General features: G+C 36.7%; 1 protein-coding gene across 2 annotated transcripts in view; it reads right to left on the reverse strand.

The window, feature by feature from the left end:
- Positions 1-18,567, reverse strand: part of LOC122804626 (alpha-1-antitrypsin-like) — a 161,950-nt gene that overhangs the window by 135,913 nt on the left and 7,470 nt on the right. Inside the window, exons 1-2 of one of the 2 annotated variants that reach the window (XM_044074597.1) lie at positions 12,083-12,138; positions 11,789-11,846 (exon numbers count right to left, since the gene is read on the reverse strand). In XM_044074597.1, the coding sequence (XP_043930532.1) occupies positions 11,789-11,846; positions 12,083-12,123 (99 nt within the window). In that variant the 5' untranslated portion in view covers positions 12,124-12,138. Of the gene's footprint in view, positions 1-11,788; positions 11,847-12,082; positions 12,139-18,567 lie in introns of those variants that run through there. The other variant, XM_044074598.1, reaches the window with a different exon arrangement.

The following is an 18,567-nucleotide window of genomic DNA, read 5'->3' on the forward strand; positions in this document are numbered from 1 at the left end:
CTGATATACCTGTCTCGGCTCATTTCCTGACACCATCACATACCATCCAACAGATTTGACCCTGGTCATTTTGCCAGACCACCATCCTTGTAGTATTTCTATACGGCTGTTGTTATTTTCATTTCCTACATACCCAGTGATAACAATTTGTGTATCAGCCATATCTCCTTTGGCTCAGAGTTGCAAGCAGAAACATAGATCATGTACATGGAGTAGAAAGGCCACCTTAATTAGACTGTACTGAGTAGATCACAATTGCATTACATTTTATAGTCATAGTCTATACTTCTTTCATTTTTCATGCAGTTACCTATGCTATCTTCTGTTTAGCCTGTTACTGGCACATATTTAATGCTGTCTTACTTTTATTTAAATTGCATATATATAAATATCAATTTATCTATATACATATGTGTGTGTGTGTGTGTGTGTGTGTGTGTGTGTGTGTGTGTGTGTGTGTGTGTGTGTGTGTACATGTATGTGTGTATGTGTGTGTGTGTGTGTGTGTGTGTGTGTGTGTGTGTGTGCGTGTATATATATATATATATATATATATATATATATATATATATATATATATTATAAAAAGAGAGAGAGAGTTCTGTCGCTCTCTCTCTCTCTCTCTATATATATATATATATATGTGTATGTATATATATATATATATATATATATATATATATATATATATATATATATATATATATATATGGATTCACTTCATAACACTGAAACTTCATAATACTGAAAATGACAAAACTTCATAATACTGAAGACCAAAATACTGAAAGCTCAAAATACTGAATACTCAAAATACTGAAACTCAAAATACTGAAAACACATATTATGCATAAACTCAGCTTAAACAACATAAATCATAGCAATTTCTACCAAATATATGCAGGGGGGCAAGCCCCCCTGCACCCCCCACACCCCCTGCTAATTATATATATCTACTCCAAGATTGCATTTAACTACACTATGTGCAATCATAGGTTCATAGGTTCATAGGTTTATACTAGGCTATCTGCCCTAAGGCATTTATAAGCCTAGCCCTTATGTTAAAAAATATTGTGCCCATTAGTTTGTTGTGCCTCTGTCCAGCAGTGACACAGAGATGATTCATCTCCCATCCACAGGTCTAGATTTCTCTTGAACAGAGTCAGCGAGGTGCTCTGCCTTACATGGACCGGGATTTTATTCCACAGCATAGGGAGTCTCTGAGTGATAACCTCCAGCACGCCCAATTTATATCCAAGGTTTAAGTCGCTTGCTCTAGTGGTTTTGGTGGATTTGGATTTTGAGGTGGAGCATGTCCATTAATTCCGGTTGGACATGGCCTTGTATGTCAGGCACATGTCACCTCTGAGCAGACGGTATGCGACTGAATAGAGCTGGAGTTTCTTCAATCTGGCAGCATATGACAGATTTTGGAGTCCCTTTATCCTTTTGGTGAGGAACTTTTGGGGTCTCTCCAATTGCTGCAGATGTCGGGTGAGATACATCCCGAATGGGGCATTGTACTCGATCATTGGTCTGATAAGTGAAGAGTACAGGGGAACAATAACCTCACTAGATCTCGATGTGAATCCCTTCATGATCAGGTGGGCAATGTAGAAGGTCTTTCTAACCACTTTAGCAATGTGAGTGTCAAAAGAAAGGCCACTGTCAACCTGGGTCAACAGGTCTCTGATAACCTCTTCTGTGCTTAGTGGATTGCCACCTATATGGTAGCTTGGGGTTACCACTATACATTTTTGGCTTAACTTCAGGCCATGGCTCTGGCACCAGCTATCTGTTTCCGTGAGTCCCTTCTGAAGGATATCCGTGTCTGATGCACTTTCCACTATGGCGCCCAGTTTGCAGTCGTCTGCAAACTTTGTCAGCCAAAGTCCTCCTATGTTGGCCTGTACTTCTGAGAAGTAGATGCCAAACAATAGGGGCCAAGGACCCTGTGGGACACCACTTGTGACCGCTGGAGTCTGACAGCGCCAGCAACTCTAACCCTGTGGGTTCTATCCTTGCCAGTTTGCAACCCATCTTGTTACATATGGGTTTACATTTTTTTCTACAATACCCGAGGTATTGTGTCGAAGCCTTGCAAGGTCAAGGTAGGCTGTATGGACTGCCTTTCCTCATCAATGGCCTTGGTGACTGTTTCAAGAAGTCGACCAAGTTCAAAAGGCATGATCTTCCCTTGACAAAGCTAAACTGGGTCGGGTCCAATGTCTGCAAGTCCCCTATATCTTTGTTTATGAGCTCCATTATGATCCTCTCCATAGCTTTGCAGACTAGACTTGTTGCTTATGGGGCTAATTACCAGGGTCCGTGAGAGGCTGCCTTTGTGGAGTGGGACAACAGTTGCCGTGACGCCACATCCTGTGGTAAGGCTGAGATTAAACAGCTGCCTTGTGCGGGTTTATTCCTCATTTAGCTCGTAGCACACAGCCGGGGACACCATCCGTCCCATTGATGCTGTGTTTTTAGCTTTAGAGAGAGCAGCTTTCACCTGCGTATTTGAGATGTCCGGGAGGCTACACTGGCTGGGATAGTTATCTCTCCTTTAGGGGGAGAGGGGAAGTTTGCACTGAACCTGTCTGCCAGTATGTTGGCAATGTCTGTGGGTTCAGTGATGTTTGTATCATTTTGGACTAATTCTGAGCATATCTGGGAGTTTCCACCCAGGTTCCTAACATAGCTGAAAAAGGCCTTATGATTGTCCTTGAATCCATGGCAATTTTTCTCTCAAAATTGGCCTTAGTTGATTTTATGAGTGCTCATATTTTTTTACTAATAATGATCAGGGGTGACTTCCCTTTTATGGATTTTGTTCTATCATGTAATAGCTTTCTCCTCTTATTGTAAAGTTTGTTAATGGCTGGGGTCCACCAGACTGGACATTTGCCCTTTGTGGAAAGAGTCTTGGTTTTATTTGGGATTGCCTGATCCATGCAGAACTCCAATCTTGGAGTTGATATATTTAATTAGCAGGGGGTGTGGGGTGCGCAGCCCCCCAAATAGGGGGTGCAGGGGGGCTTGCCCCCCTGCATATATTTGGTAGAAATTGTTATGATTTATGTTGTTTAAGCTGAGTTTACGCATAATATGTGTTTTCAGTATTTTGAGTGTTCAGTATTTTGAGCTTTCAGTATTTTGGTTTCAGTGTTTTGAGTTTCAGTATTTTGATATTTCAATGTTATGAAGTGAATCCATATATATATATATATATATATATATATATATATATATATCTATGGTTCTACTACGGTTTATTGAAAACTCACTTGACTGAAAATGAAATTACTAGAACCACTTCACTGAAACCTCACTTCACTGAAAACTCCCTTGACTGAAACTCATTTTGTTGAAAGTTATAAATGGCCCTTTTCCCACTGTAGTGTGACCCTGGTGTTAATATATAAAGTAAGGGGGGTGTGGGGGCACAGCCCCCCCATATTCGAGGGTGTTGGGGGCATAGCCCACCACATATTATAAACATTTTAAACTACACACAGTGATACTTACAAGTGCAATAAATAACTGTTTCCAAAAGAGAATATGTAACCAAGATATGTGGAGGGCTCCCACCCCCACACCCCCCAATGTGGGGGGGCTGTTCCCCCACCCCTCTTACTTTATATACTAACTCCAGGTTCACACTACAGTGGGGAAAAGGCCATTTATAACTTTCAATGAAATGAGTTTCAGTCAAGGGAGTTTTCAGTGAAGTGAGCTTTCAGTGAAGTCGTCCCAGTAATTTAATTTTCAGTCAACCATAGTAGACCCATATACATATATATATATCTGGATCTACCTGACAACATCGACACTTCATAACACCGACAACGACTTCACCGACACCACATAATCGACAGTTCACAAACATGACACCTCATACACTCGACACATCATAACAACAAACAAAACAAATCCCCTGTCCAAAACCCACACACACAACACAAGCACACCAAAATCCTTACAAACCAACACTAACCCTTACATACACAACTATCTACAACCCTAACCGAAACCCTAACCCTAAGGTCCATCACTATCGCACACTCACCTAACCCGCGCCCTAACCCTAACTCACTTAACCCGCCCCTAACCCAAAAAATATCACTATTGCACCCTTACCTAACCCACGCCCTAACCCTAATGCACTTATTCCACCCCTATCCCTACAGATCGTCAACATCGCACACTTACCTTACTCGCACCCTTACCTAACCCGCGCCCTAACCCTAACTCACTTATCCCACCCCTATCCCTACAGACCGTCAACATCGCACACTTACCTTACTCGCACCCTAACGGCCGTCACTACTGCATACTTACACATCCTTTCTCCATCTCAGTGTTCTCAGCGTCGGTGTTTTCCTCCGTCGGTCTTCTGACTTGTCAATCTTCTGGCGCTTTGTCGGTGTTATGATGTGTCGATGTTGTCAGGTAGATCCATATATCTCTATATATATCTATCTATATATATATATATATATATATATATATATATATATATATATATATATATATATAGATATATATATATATATATATATATATATATATATATATATGTATATCTATATAGATGTATGAATATATATATATCTATATATATATATATATGTATGTATGTATCTATATATATATATATATATATATCTATATATATATATATATATATATATATACACACACACACACACACACACACACACACACACACACACACACACACACACATATATATACAGAGAGAGAGAGACAGTGAGAGTGAAAGAACTCTTTCTCTCTTTAAATATCTATATATATATATATATATATATATATATATATATATATATATGTATGTGTGTGTGTGTGTGTGTGTGTGTGTGTGTGTGTGTGCACATTAGTAACAGCCAAACATCCTATTGCCAACACTCGAAAAGTGATAGAATGTATATTCAATATGTGCCAACTCCAAGATCACAGAACAGTGGGGAAAGGGGAAAATGTCCTCAACTCCACTGTTTGATTATCTCATATGAAATCCATCTCTAAATGATCGGTTTAGTGGGAATTGACCAAAATATTACTTGATTCACACTTTGATCAAAGAGGATGTTTCATATAAATATCGATACAGATATAGATATAGATACATTTATATTGTTAGTAAAATATTTTTTGATGCTTTTTTCCTCCATACCTGCTGACCATCTGGACTTCTACAATGATAGTGCCGATTCAGCTACCTATAAAGTAAGGGCAATTAATGACACAGTCAACATTCATGCATTGATTGGATGATTTTTTTTTTTCCTTCATGGAGTAGCCACACTCAACAGCAGATGCTATGAACACCTCTAAAAAAAAGGCCTACTATTCTCTCCCTGGCTTTCATATGTGTTTTCTCATAGGTTACTGCAAAGAGTTGGTAAGTGGCCCTCATGCTGCATGGTATTCATTTATTTATTTATTTATTGCCTATTGTTTCCCAGGATGGTCTGCTGGGCACTCATTCTCATTTTTCAGTGGAGGCTCACAAAGAAAAGCTCCATATAAACCAATCTTCAGTGGCTGTCAGCATAACAGTTGACTGGAATACCTCCCTCCCATCAGAAAGGTATGTGGTATCTCTCACACCAACCCAAGCTACCCTGCTTGCTCCTTCAGAGCTTTAGTCATTAATCTATTGTGGATCATGTAGATTTGAGTCGGGGTTTTATCCTACTGCAGTACTGAGCTGGCTATGTTATCAAATATTTGCCTGCTTGTATGTCTGCTTGCCTCAGAATATCTATTTTTTAATCATTTGTATTTGACATTCTAGTTAGTTGACTGCCTGCCAGTCCATTTGTCCACCTCTCTGCCTGTCTGTCTACCATTTGGCTATGTACCAATACATCTGCTTTTCTAGAGTTACTCTGTATGGCAGTTTAGCAAACAGAATCAGGATTATGAGCTATGACTGAACTTCATTCTATAATCCTTGTTTTTATTCCCTTAATCTCAATTTGTATACAAGCCGTGGTGGTGCAGCGGTAGCATTGTTGCCTCACAGCAAGAGGTTCTCCCGTTCGATTCTCAGCTGGAGCACCTTCTGTGTGGAGTCTGCATGCCCTCCCCGCGGTCGAGTGGCGTTCGAAAGACATGCATGAATGGGCGTGCCTTTGTTGAAAGTTGGGCATCGGGCTGGCACCTCGGCACCATAAAAATTGACTGCCAATCATTAGTGGACCGGACTTCTGCTGTGGCGACCCTAATCGGGAAAAGCCAAAAGAAAAACAACAACAATCTTAATTTGTATGCAGGGTTTCTCTGAGAAAAAATACTTAACCAAGCATTACTATCTGATCACCCTTAAAAAGCATTTCTGTGTAATCAGTTTAGTTGGTTTACAAACAAGATAAAAATAAATAAAACAAAAAGTCCAGAGCAATGTCTGTAGTGACAGAGATGCATAACAATGTAAACATTTATTCTTATGTTTGCATAAGAATTTGCTTGGTTCTACTATGAATCACTGATGTCCACAAAGCCAATAATAATGCTGGAGAATGAAAATTTTAACTTTAAACATTTTTTTGCAGGGGGTAACCTTCCTGCACCCCCTGTTATATGGCAAGTCCTCCATACCCCAGACTTATATATACCAACTCCATGCTTGCACTAGCTCAAAGAAGAGAGAAATCTCCCAAAATAAGTGAATTATTGGTAGTGCACACTTAGAAATGACATCAGCAATAAATTCCAATGGAAAACAGCTATTGATTCACTGACCCTTGATCTTTTTTACTGCAAGTGAATGATGCATGAGAAATCTCCTCGTCCAACTGTAGGGAAGTCAGTTTTCTTTCAGAAGAACACTAAAGAGAGGTTCCTTCAAAGTTCGATAAATTACTAAATTAACCGACAAATGAGTAATCTCAAAGATCAGTATTCAAATGTAATGAACAAAAAACCCTACACACACACACACACACACACACACACACACACACACACACACACACACACACACACACACACACATAAACAGTATCAACAATTCTGACAATAAACTCTGTTTTCAGATTCATTGGTTGGAAACACTGCCCTCTTGCAAAGTAATTAAGTATTTGACCTTAGTAGATTTAATTGATTGTTAGCATCAGTATTTCAGTAGAGATGATACATAATGTAATTTGGGACAGTTTTGTATATCTGGCTCTTTAGAAATAAAACTACTTATCAAGTTTTCATATTTTGTTCATTAAATGCCTAATTTCTATTTTGTATAGTTTGTTTTGTTTTTTTTTGCAAGCACATGCAATTTTTTGAATGTTTTCTGCATTTCATCATTTGCTATAATATGCAAACCAACCTAAAGGCATCTGCAAAACTGAATGAATTATTAAGAAGCAGTGGGTTTGCTATAAAAATGCATTCTGGTTTACAAAAAAATTGCCAATGGTTGGACTGATGCAAGTTTTATTCCTCTGTTTGTGAACGTTCCTGGAAATTTCTAAAAATAAAATATTTGCATTTACAAAGTCACTTATGCAATTGCTTTCATTTGAATAAATGTTTAGACAAAATTGTCCACAACATCCAAAGTACAGTCTGTTAATTATGCCATTCAGCAATAAGATTTTGTTAAATTAGTTTTCTGTTACTTTTCAAATGCAGGGTTATTTTTTCTACAATTATATTTCACTTAAAATAAATCAGAAAGCATTCTGAATTTGTTCTGTTATCTTTTTTTTACTTTTACTTTTACTTTTAGTTGCATTAATGGTTCGTTAAGCTGTGGAATTCAATAACCACCATGTTAGGGCCTGTTCCATTTTGCACAAGCTGTTTTACAGTTCATATGTTATTTTCAACCAAGATGCAAAAGATAACATAGTAGATGCTGTCATTTTTTGTAATTTAAATGTGGCCAAATTACTTCCAATTTAGTGATTAATTTTTCAGTAATTTCAAATAATCTTACTTGCACATGACATGTACCAGTGTTTCAACAAATCATGACCTTAGAATTCCTAATTTGTTTTATTGATTTTATTGCTTGTGTTTACTTGGAAAGTCAGACTTCGGTACAAGACTGCTTTTCGTCAGAGCCCAAGGGAGAAATGCATTATTAAAACTACATGGGTTACTAAAACTAAAAATACATATAACATCAACATTTTAAAAATCATAGTGCAGGTATAATTATAAGAAGAATAAGGTACCCAGACATTCAAATAGTTAACAATTCATAGCAAATGTGCAAATATTAAGTTTAAAAAATAGGAAGTAAGTGAGAGACAGAAGTCTTGCTGAATGAGATGTATATAGGTTACTTACAAGCATAATATGGCAAAAACAGATAAAGTAGAAAGAAATATGAGTATTAAAACATTTGGTAGAATGATTTAGTGTTCATTCCCCAGTGGTATAAAGGTTGGAGGTGTAAAAGAAAAAAGAAGAGAAAATAAACAGTATGCTGTAAATGTGTATGCAAGTGCAGCCAAAGGAGTTATGGGGGCATAGAAGAAGAGAGATATGAGAGGGGGATGGCATGACTAGAGATATGATTTTTGAGTACGCAGATATGGTTGCAGACATATGAAAAAAAGGTGGGGGATCTGAGTAGGGTTTAAAAACTGTCATCTATTCAGAGGAGGAGCAATATTTTAAAAGGAGGGCAAGCACCAACATCTTGGAATAAAGCTGTGGTGCCTACATTACCTAAGAACGGTAAAAATCCATCACACTTAGCGTTTTACAGACCCATTTCAGTTCTAAACCATGATTACAAAGTGTTTATGTCTATACTGGACAAAAGAGTGAAAAAGGTGTTACTAGACTGACAGATTCGATAGATAATAAGTGCCCATGACACATAGGGACACAATTGGGTTGGATTGCATGGTTAGGCTTATGAAGACCCTGGTATATAGCTGTGAACCTAAGAATACTTAGAAATGTTATGTTTGGAACATATCTTAGATACTGTCTTATTATTTTCTTACATACACGCATAAATCTGTGTAAATATATATGGACTTTCTTTTAACTATAGACACTAAAATTAAAACAGAAAAATAAAATGTGGACAATAAAATGCAAATTAAATATTCAGACTCACAGTGCTAATATTGTAAATCATATCTGTATTCAAGGAAAGAGAATGGTTATGGGGCTTTTTCTAATACCAGTGACTGCTTACTTTCAAAACAGCTTTCATTCATATTATACTAGATTTGTAGAACATTTCATTTAAAAACAATATATATCAACTGTAGTTTTTTTCTATCAACAGAAATGACTAATCTGTTATTAAATCCCATGATATATAAAATCTAAGTTTAGATATTTCTTTTCTGAGATATTGCATGATTCATTTTCTGCTCTCTTTGCAATCTCTTACAAATCAGGTATTTAGTTATTTTGACTGTGAGACGAGTTAAATTTTGGCATTAAATTATAACAATGTTATTTACGACTGCATTCAGGAAAAGCATCTTTAATTCACTTTCAACATCTTTCAACACAGAACTGTTTATTTGAAGTTATATTTTGTGGATTTGATGATTCACAATGATGCAGATGCTAGGCAGATCTGATGTTATACAGTACTGTTTTGTCTTTACATTATAATGGAGAGGGTTTCTATCAAAAGTAGCAATATTACACTTTTTAGCGTTTAATTTTGAACTGGTTTGAGTAGTGTAATCACATGGCAGCTAATTATAAGATTCAAGACTAACACTTCTGGTGGAAGAACTTGGAGATAACTTTAGCTGTGAGAAAAATTTTCTAATTTTCCACAATATGATGCATTCATTACAAACCACATCATGTAAGACTGAACATGATTCTTTAGTAAGTCTACATATCTAATCCAAAATTACAATGGTTCATGAAATTGTGTTGTTTTTCTTTAGCCACTATTATTGATGAGAAACAATTTTTTTTAACCAATCTTCTTCTGTTCCTGTATGATATCAATTCTAGACTCATTGTACAGGATCAGAAACACGTAAATCAAGACCAAATGTTGAAAGTACTTCTGTATATGTCACAAAGCAATGGGTAACTTTGACTTTAGAGTCCAAATATGATGACACAGAGCACATCTGAAATTATATGAGACTTTAGTTTACATTTGTTGGTCTGCGGAATCCCCCCCCCCAAATTTCAAGAAGGTTCCCATCTACTTTTGTTGCTTGTGCATGGAGGCATGACAAATATTTCTTTTTCCTTCCACCTAACCCTTTTATGTGTTCCGAGCAGCACTTGAGGTTTTGGTGAGCAACTGAAATGGTATGGAGATGGCATTCTATTGTGCATTTTGTGTAACATTCAAGTACATCCCTCATGGCTCAAATAACTAATGCTATTGTTAGATACCCTGTCTCTAACAATGATACATAAAACAGGCATGTTCCCCTGGACAGTCTTTACACACATCCCCTCAAGAGATGCAAGTATAAAGCTTTATGGCTCATTTTCAGCCATGATTGGCCTTTTGACACCCAGGCAGCTAACTGAACTGGGTTTGATAGCAGCATTTCTGATGAAAACCTTACCCCTGCACCAGAGAGCTAGCTCAATGCCTTGAAATATTAATATCAAGTATCTTCAGCACTCCCAGCTTATTTAAACAGTTCATCGTCTGAGCACCGATAGATTAAAATTATTGCAGCAGTTTCTGCTATGCTCACATATGTCATTTTATAAGTAAATGAATGATAACACAGCTTGTTTGCTTATTTCATAACGTTGTTCAGGGTCATGTCACATAATTGAATACTGATGTGTATGTGACTTCCACTAGTTTATAAATAAAATAATAAGAGCTATAACACATCAACATTTTCAGAACATATGTAAAACCTAAGTAAGCATCAAGCAAAAATAATTGGAAAAAGACAGTTCTTTCATAGGCTACTTGTAACAAACACACAATTTACATTGCAGCCTTGTATGTCAGACACGATCACTGCATAATAATACTGATGGAGCATTTGTGATAACACACACACACATATATATATGTATATATATATATATATATATATATATATATATATATATATATATATATATACACATATATATATATATATATATATATATATGTGTGTGTGTGTGTGTATGAATAAACAGTTAATTCACTATTAGCAATAAAATATTATACATACGGCTAACAAATTATAATTTTACTCAAATAACTCTACTTCATATCAAAAACATCCTTAATATAAACTGTATTAAAAGAGTGAGTTTAATAAAATGTTAAAAAACATAATTTATGATAGGAAAATGTAATATATTTTCTTAATATTAGATGCTTTATGACTATGGTATGCCCACATGATCCAGATAAGAACTAATTTAATAGAACATTTGCAGATGTACTATAACTATTTCATTAGCATTTCAAAAACTCAATAACAGTAATAGAAGTAAGAATGTGCAATTTCTTCAAATTAAAATATGTGACTTCATAATTACTTTAAGAGAATATGAATAGATTAATTAAGAAATGTATGAATGTTAAAATATACTCAAATTGTTTGAATTCATTTTGAGAAACTAGTGACAAAAATCTCACTTGTGAACTAACTCTTGTCAGAATTTATTTCCCACATTAAGCTGCAATTAGCGAAATATTAAGCAGTTCTAATCATGCTTTGTAACATTTGTGTTATTCTTTCTAAGTAAAACAAACCATTTGAGATCCTGTTACGTCTTATGTGTTATTTTAAATTGTATGCAACTTATACTAATTGAAATGTAGAACAGAAAATGTTAAAAAGGTACTTACATAAATAGTCTCTGTTGCATGTGTCTTGGCTGAGCTATCCTCCTTTGCACTGTTTATACTGTTAAACAAAGTTCAGAAAAGTAAATCAAACTAGAAAATATTAACCAGATCAATAACAACATCAAGGGTTCAACAGATCAAATATTTGGAATCTGTTCACTATTATTTGCTATCTGGTGTTTTCAGGCTCAGCATGCAAGGACACCACAGGCTAAGCAAATCTATAAACGTTCAGGTCTGTTTATCTAGAAACCAAGTTTTCTTTTTTAGTAAGGAAAAAAAATAATCATTTACCTGTGCAGCCCACAACATATTCCTGTTTTATAATGGCTCATTATTTGAGTTTAATTTACTGGGCAACTTCATTATTACATGTATGAAAAGACTTTCTCCAACCACAACTAGTTTACATTTGATCCTGGTGAGCAAGTAATATTTAAATGCACTAAAATGTAGTCAACACATTCATGCTATTTGCTATTCTGCTTAGCCCTCACTCTTAGATGCAGTAGTTTTAAGTTAACTGTAAACTGACAATTTCTATGCGCAGATAACTGATAGTTACCCCTAGATTTAAGAAACAATGTATGCCACTGTTAGAAAAATATAGACAGCAGTTAAATACATCCCTCAGACTTTCTACATTGAAATATATCCTGCTACTATAATTTAAACCAGTTAAGCTGTGCATTCTAGTCATGTATTACAAGTGATTAGTTCATTAATACGTTCTGTGAATAGATATATGAAGGCTGGTTACATATGTATTATATATTTATGTATATATGTATGTATGTATATATGTATGCATTTATTTATTTTATATTTACATTTATTAATGTATAATGTCATTATAATTAGTAATTTATTACTTTTTCTCTCAAACCTGTACTTACTAACTATATTAAATTGTTACTTTCTAAACTTAAACCCCATTCTTCATCTGCTGACAATCTGCCGCCCTATTTCCTGCAGGTAGCAGCTGAATCTCTTGTTATCCCTTTATCTATCTTAATGAACTGCTCCATCTCTGAATCAAAAGTCCCATCTATCTGGAAATAATTCTACTCTTTACCCATACATAAAGGAGGTAACTCTACCAAAATTAGCAACTTCAGACCTATTGCAATCCTCTCACCACTCTCAAAAATATTGGAAAAATGCATACATAAGCAAGTCATGCAACACCTATTACAGGAAAACTTGCTCACTCCCACCCAGCATTTCTTTTGCCCACAACATAGCACTACTACCACCCTGATATCCTTCATCAATACTATTTCTCTGGCCCAAGACAACAATAAACTTGCCTCTTGGCTATTCCTCAACCTCTCTAAAGCTGTTGATCCTGTCTTTCACCCTCTTCTACTGACCAAACTGTCTAACCTTCTCTACTACTACTTTTACTTGATTTTCCAGCTATCTCTCTGACCATCTGCAATCAGCGAGATGGCTCTCAGCTCCCTCCCCTCCTTTCCAAGTAAAGATGGGTGTCCCCCCCAAGGATCTGTCCTTGGCCCATTACTTTTTAATAATTTTGCAAATCTTCTCTATACCTCCTGCACCCAGTTATCCCTTATACAATATGCAGATGACTCCATGGTCATCACCATCGCTGACACTCCCTCTGACCTTATCTCTACTACTCAAGCATCCTTAAACTCTGTCGAAACCTGGCACTCTCACAAACAGCTTATTCTTTACCCTAAAAAAACAAAACTCTTGGTCTTTCTTCTCAAAAACCTCACCCACCTCAAACTCAAATGTATATACTGTCCCTTGATAACACTTCCATCACTGTTGAATCTAATACAAAACTTCTAAGAGTCATTATAGATGACCAACTTAAGTCTGACTTGCATATAAATAACTGTATTAAAAAGACACACCAAAAACTTGGCCTTCCTTATTGGAACAAAAGGTTTCTCACAAGCAAAGCAAAAGTAACCCTCTCTCATGCTTTCCTCCTACCCTGCCTATTGTATAGTTCTCAAATGCTCACTAATTTCAATTCCACACTCCTAGCTAAATTAGAGTCAAGCTATAACAAGGTTGTCAGATTCACTGGACACCAAACTTATAAATCACGACATTGTCTTTCACTAAAACACTTCATCTGGCTGAAACTACCCCACCAGCTCCTTCTCTCTCAACTCCAGATAATTCACTCAATCCTATACCAGCAAATCCTACTGTCCCAACTGATCTCTCATCTCCCAATATAATCCTGCTAGGTCACTATGTAGCTCTGGCCAAGACTTGTTACAAATATGTAAACTGAAGACCAAAACTGGATGTAACCTCTTTAGCTACTATCCTACCATATCATGGAATAAACGGTCATCAGAAATTAGGTCCCTTAAACATCTTAATCAATTTAAATCAGCCACCACAGAATACCTAAAAACTCACTGGTCCTGTCTCTGTACTCAGCAGCCTTATACCACCTTACTATTTCATAGACAGGCTACTAACTGCCCTTTGTTTACCCCTCTACTTTTATTTTATTGATGCTCATTTTTAGCCTCCTAATCTGGGCAATACCCAGACAGCAAGATCTGAGAAGCTCTAACCTGGATAAACAGACACTCTGCTTGTCTATCTCTTATTTCTCTCCTGACTCAAACATTTTATGGAAATAACAACTGATAAAACTCTTTGATGGTTTGTAATAATAAATAAAATGTTTCTATTCACACATAAACTTTAAAATACTGAAGCTTTTTTTGTGTATTTCTGTTAAAATTATTGTAATATTGTGGAGCTTTTCTCCCCGGGCCTCCGCTGAAATAGGGCTTCTCAGCTCAGTCGGACAAACCCGGTCAACAAATGTAAAATAAATAATAAAATTAAGTAAATAATTAACTATGAATGTCCAGCAGGGAAGATCCATTTTCTGTGAAGTCCTTTGGAAAAGAATTCCAATACAAAAACATAAATAAATACATAAATTAATCAGTAATAGTAATTACTTTAGCCTGTCTATAAGAGGCAGTTTTCTTTTTCCACAGATATTTTCAGTATTATTCATAGATGGGATTTATGGCCAGGCTGGCCAGTGCAAAAAGCTTCAGAGTAATGTGGTACAGGCTCCCATCTGGCTTGTGATCCACATGTGGATAGAAACCCATACATGAGGGGGATCTACAGTCTTTTAGCAGTGCAGTCTAAGATAGCTGGAGTAATGCAGATGAGTAGATGTACAATGAAGGACTGTGTGCCACAGTCCTGTACATGATTCATAACATCACATGCAAATAAATGCACTGAAATGACAGAGTATGAATTACTTTATTGACCTGCATAATGATAAACGTGCTTAGCATGAACAGAATAACATTCTTGTCAGTGGACTGTCTCTGCTGCAGTGGGCATGGGTGTGGATGCATGCACTCCAAGGTATGGGCACAAGCAAAGGTAGCCTGCAAGGTTGAGCTTTATCATCTTACATCACAACTCAGTAGTTTGATGTTTAATCCTGATAGCTGGTCACTATCTATGTGGAGTCTAAATGATCTTGTTGTATCTATAGAAATATTCTCTGTGTTCTCTAACCTCCAAAGAATATAATACTTAACTGGATACTCTAAAGTTCTCATATATATCATATTGAATGTTATCTAACTTGTGCCATGTGACTGGACTTCTGGACCACTGGACACCAAGCCATCAGCATTTCTCTGCATCCTTCTCACAGGATCATTTTAACATGTTAGCGATACACCAGGCAATGTCCATTTATTGTTATTAGAGATACAGCAGGCAATGTCCATTCATTGTTATTAGTGATACGGCAGGCAATGTCCATTCATTATTAGTGATAAGGCAGGCAATGTCCATTCATTGTTATTAGTGATACAGCAGGCAATGTCCATTCATTGTTATTAGTGATACAGCAGGCAATGACCATTCATTGTTTTTAGTGATATGGCAGGCAATGTCCATTCATTGTTATTAGCGATACAGCAGGCAATGTCAATTCTTATTAGTGATACAGCAGGTGATGTCCATTCATTATTATTAGTGATACAGCAGGCAATGTCTGTTCATTGTTATTAGTGATACGGCAGGCAATGCCCATTCATTGTTATTAGTGATAGGGCAGACAGTGTCCATTCATTGTTATTAGTGATACAGCAGGCAATGTCCATTCATTGTTATTAGTGATACGGCAGGCAATGACCATTCATTGTTTTTAATGATATGGCAGACAATGTCCATTCATTGTTATTAGTAATACAACAGGCAATGTCCATTCTTATTAATGATACAGCAGGCGATGTCCATTCATTGTTATTAGTGATACAGCAGGCAATGTCCATTCATCATTATTAGTGATATGAGAGGCAATGTCCATTCAATGTTATTAGTGATACAGTAGGCAATGTCCATTTATTGTTATTAGTGATACAGAAGGCAATGTCTGTTCATTGTTAATAGTGATACGGCAGGCAATGTCCATTCATTGTTATCGAGGAAACTGAATATTGTTATCACTTGCATGCTGCAGTACAACAAGCACATAACTTTTCTCATTATAGAAAAGAAATACTGCATAGTCATGCAGTTATTCCATATTCCAGCAAATCTGTAATCATGGTTGGCAATAATCCATTGCAATGCATACTCAGCAACTATCTATGAAAACCAGAAATAAAAATATTTAAGAAGAGCCCAGCTATGATAGTTACAAAAAGGAACATGGAGTATGAAGGGATAGCATTGGGATTTGACACAATAAAGATGCTAGTATTACAGAAAACAAAATTACTTATGCAAGTCCAGTGTTCCTATTTAAAAAAAATTTCAGTATTTTAGCCTAAATTTTCTCTTGATACATTTGAGGGTAAGAACCATTGCACACAAATTTAATATTTTTAGTGTCTGCCCAAGTCAGATTATCAAGCCTTTTAACTTCCCTAGGGATGTTTACCTTCCTTCATTCTGCCTTGCAAAGCAATTCCATGGAGGCTAGAATCAGAATATGCCTGTCCTTGTCTCACAAAAACATCAGTGCCTGCAATGTTGGATTGCTTGGTGCATGTTTCCACACACAATAAAACCCAACTACAAGCTTCTGCACAGCTTGGCCATCCTAAGAACTTGCCTATCAGCTATTTATGCCATACCTGCCTCATCATATCAATCAGTTACAGCCTAGGCCGGTCTAGCTGCCACCATGCCCCAAGAATGAGTGAACCAACATCAGCCACTTACCCTCACCCCCCCTCAAGCATTTGTCTGCTCTGTCAGTCAAGTCAAATGCATGTCATCAGGGCTGCAGTTAGGGCTCCAAACTCTACATGACTGAAACAGCTACTTTAGTTTATGTTTTGAGATGCTCTAGAAGATGTATTTAAATTTAATTTCCAAACTAACATGGAACACATTGTTAAAATTATGGTACAGATAATAGTATCACCTAAGGAAACAGGAAAGATAGATCCCACAAAAAAGGTGGTGGTGTAGCTCTACTCTATGCCTCTTCCTTTTCTGTTACTTCTTATACTAAACCAGTTTCCCAGTTTGCCAATGCCGAACTACTTCTAGCCCTAGTCCATCTGAACAAGCATAAAACAATATGCTTAGTCTCCCTTTATATCCCTCCTGGTGATAACATACCAATTCTTGAGGATATTCTCTCTTGGCTCTCCACCAACATCACTAATGAAACTATCATCCTAGGTGAGGTTAACATTAACTGGTCCTCTGTCCAATGCCCAACAAATCCCCAAAATATAAACCTTTATAACTTTCACCAATTAATTCAGTCCATAACCAGACCATCTAAGGACCATTCCTGTGGTAGCACCCTAGACTGGATTCTAGTATCACACCCACACCTTATCTCAAGTAGTGCTATACTCCCTGACCCTCTCAGTGACCACTTTCCTACCTTTGCTTGATGTCACTCTCCCTCTCTACAGCTATCACATACCACCATCTCTGTGCGCTCCTTAAAGAACTACAACCAAGACACCTTCTCTGACTTACTTAAACAATTCAACCGGAGTCCCCTATATACATTACCCCTAGTTGAAGCTGCCACCTATTTTAATACATCATTTCTAAACCTTCTCGACACTTTAGCCCCCCTTAGAACAAAAAGAATCAAGAGCAAAGCTATCCCATGGTTAACAAAAGACACCTTAGCTGTCGTGCGCCTTCGTAATAAAACCTTGAAAAACTACTACAAATACAAAACCCTAGCCTCCCTAAACGAATACAAAATACTCTGCAACAGAGTTAAAAAACTCATCAATTCTGACAACAAATCCTACTATATCACCCTCCAAAATAATCATAAGTCTAACCCAAAATAGTTCTGGAATAGTATCTCCTCCCTCTTCAACCCTGGCAAAAAGGAAAATTCACAACCCGATCAAAATATTTCTGATACCGACCTCGCCTTCCAATTTAATAGCTTCTTTATTGATTCCATAACTAAATTAACATCATCAGTTACTAATAACTCTACTCCCCCAGCTACAACTCCAGCTTCCCTTTCCTATCTAGGCTCCTCGACTTCCAACCTCCCTCTCTTCTCCCCCAAACCCATACACATATGTACTATAAAAAAACTGCTTCTTAAGTTAAAACCTTGCTCTAACACTCCCAATAACATCTCTTCCTTCTTCCTAAAGATAGCTACTGAAGCCATTGTCTTCCCCATTTGTATACTTATAAATCAGTCAATTCAAGAAAGTTATGTACCCCAAATTTGGAAAAAAGCTTACATTATTCCCCTCCATAAGGGAGGTAACAACAACAGCATCTCC

Source organism: Protopterus annectens, chromosome 6.part0 (assembly GCF_019279795.1).
Source record: "Protopterus annectens isolate FY-2018-M chromosome 6.part0, PAN1.0, whole genome shotgun sequence".
In the NCBI taxonomy this organism is placed as follows: Eukaryota; Metazoa; Chordata; order Ceratodontiformes; family Protopteridae; genus Protopterus; species Protopterus annectens.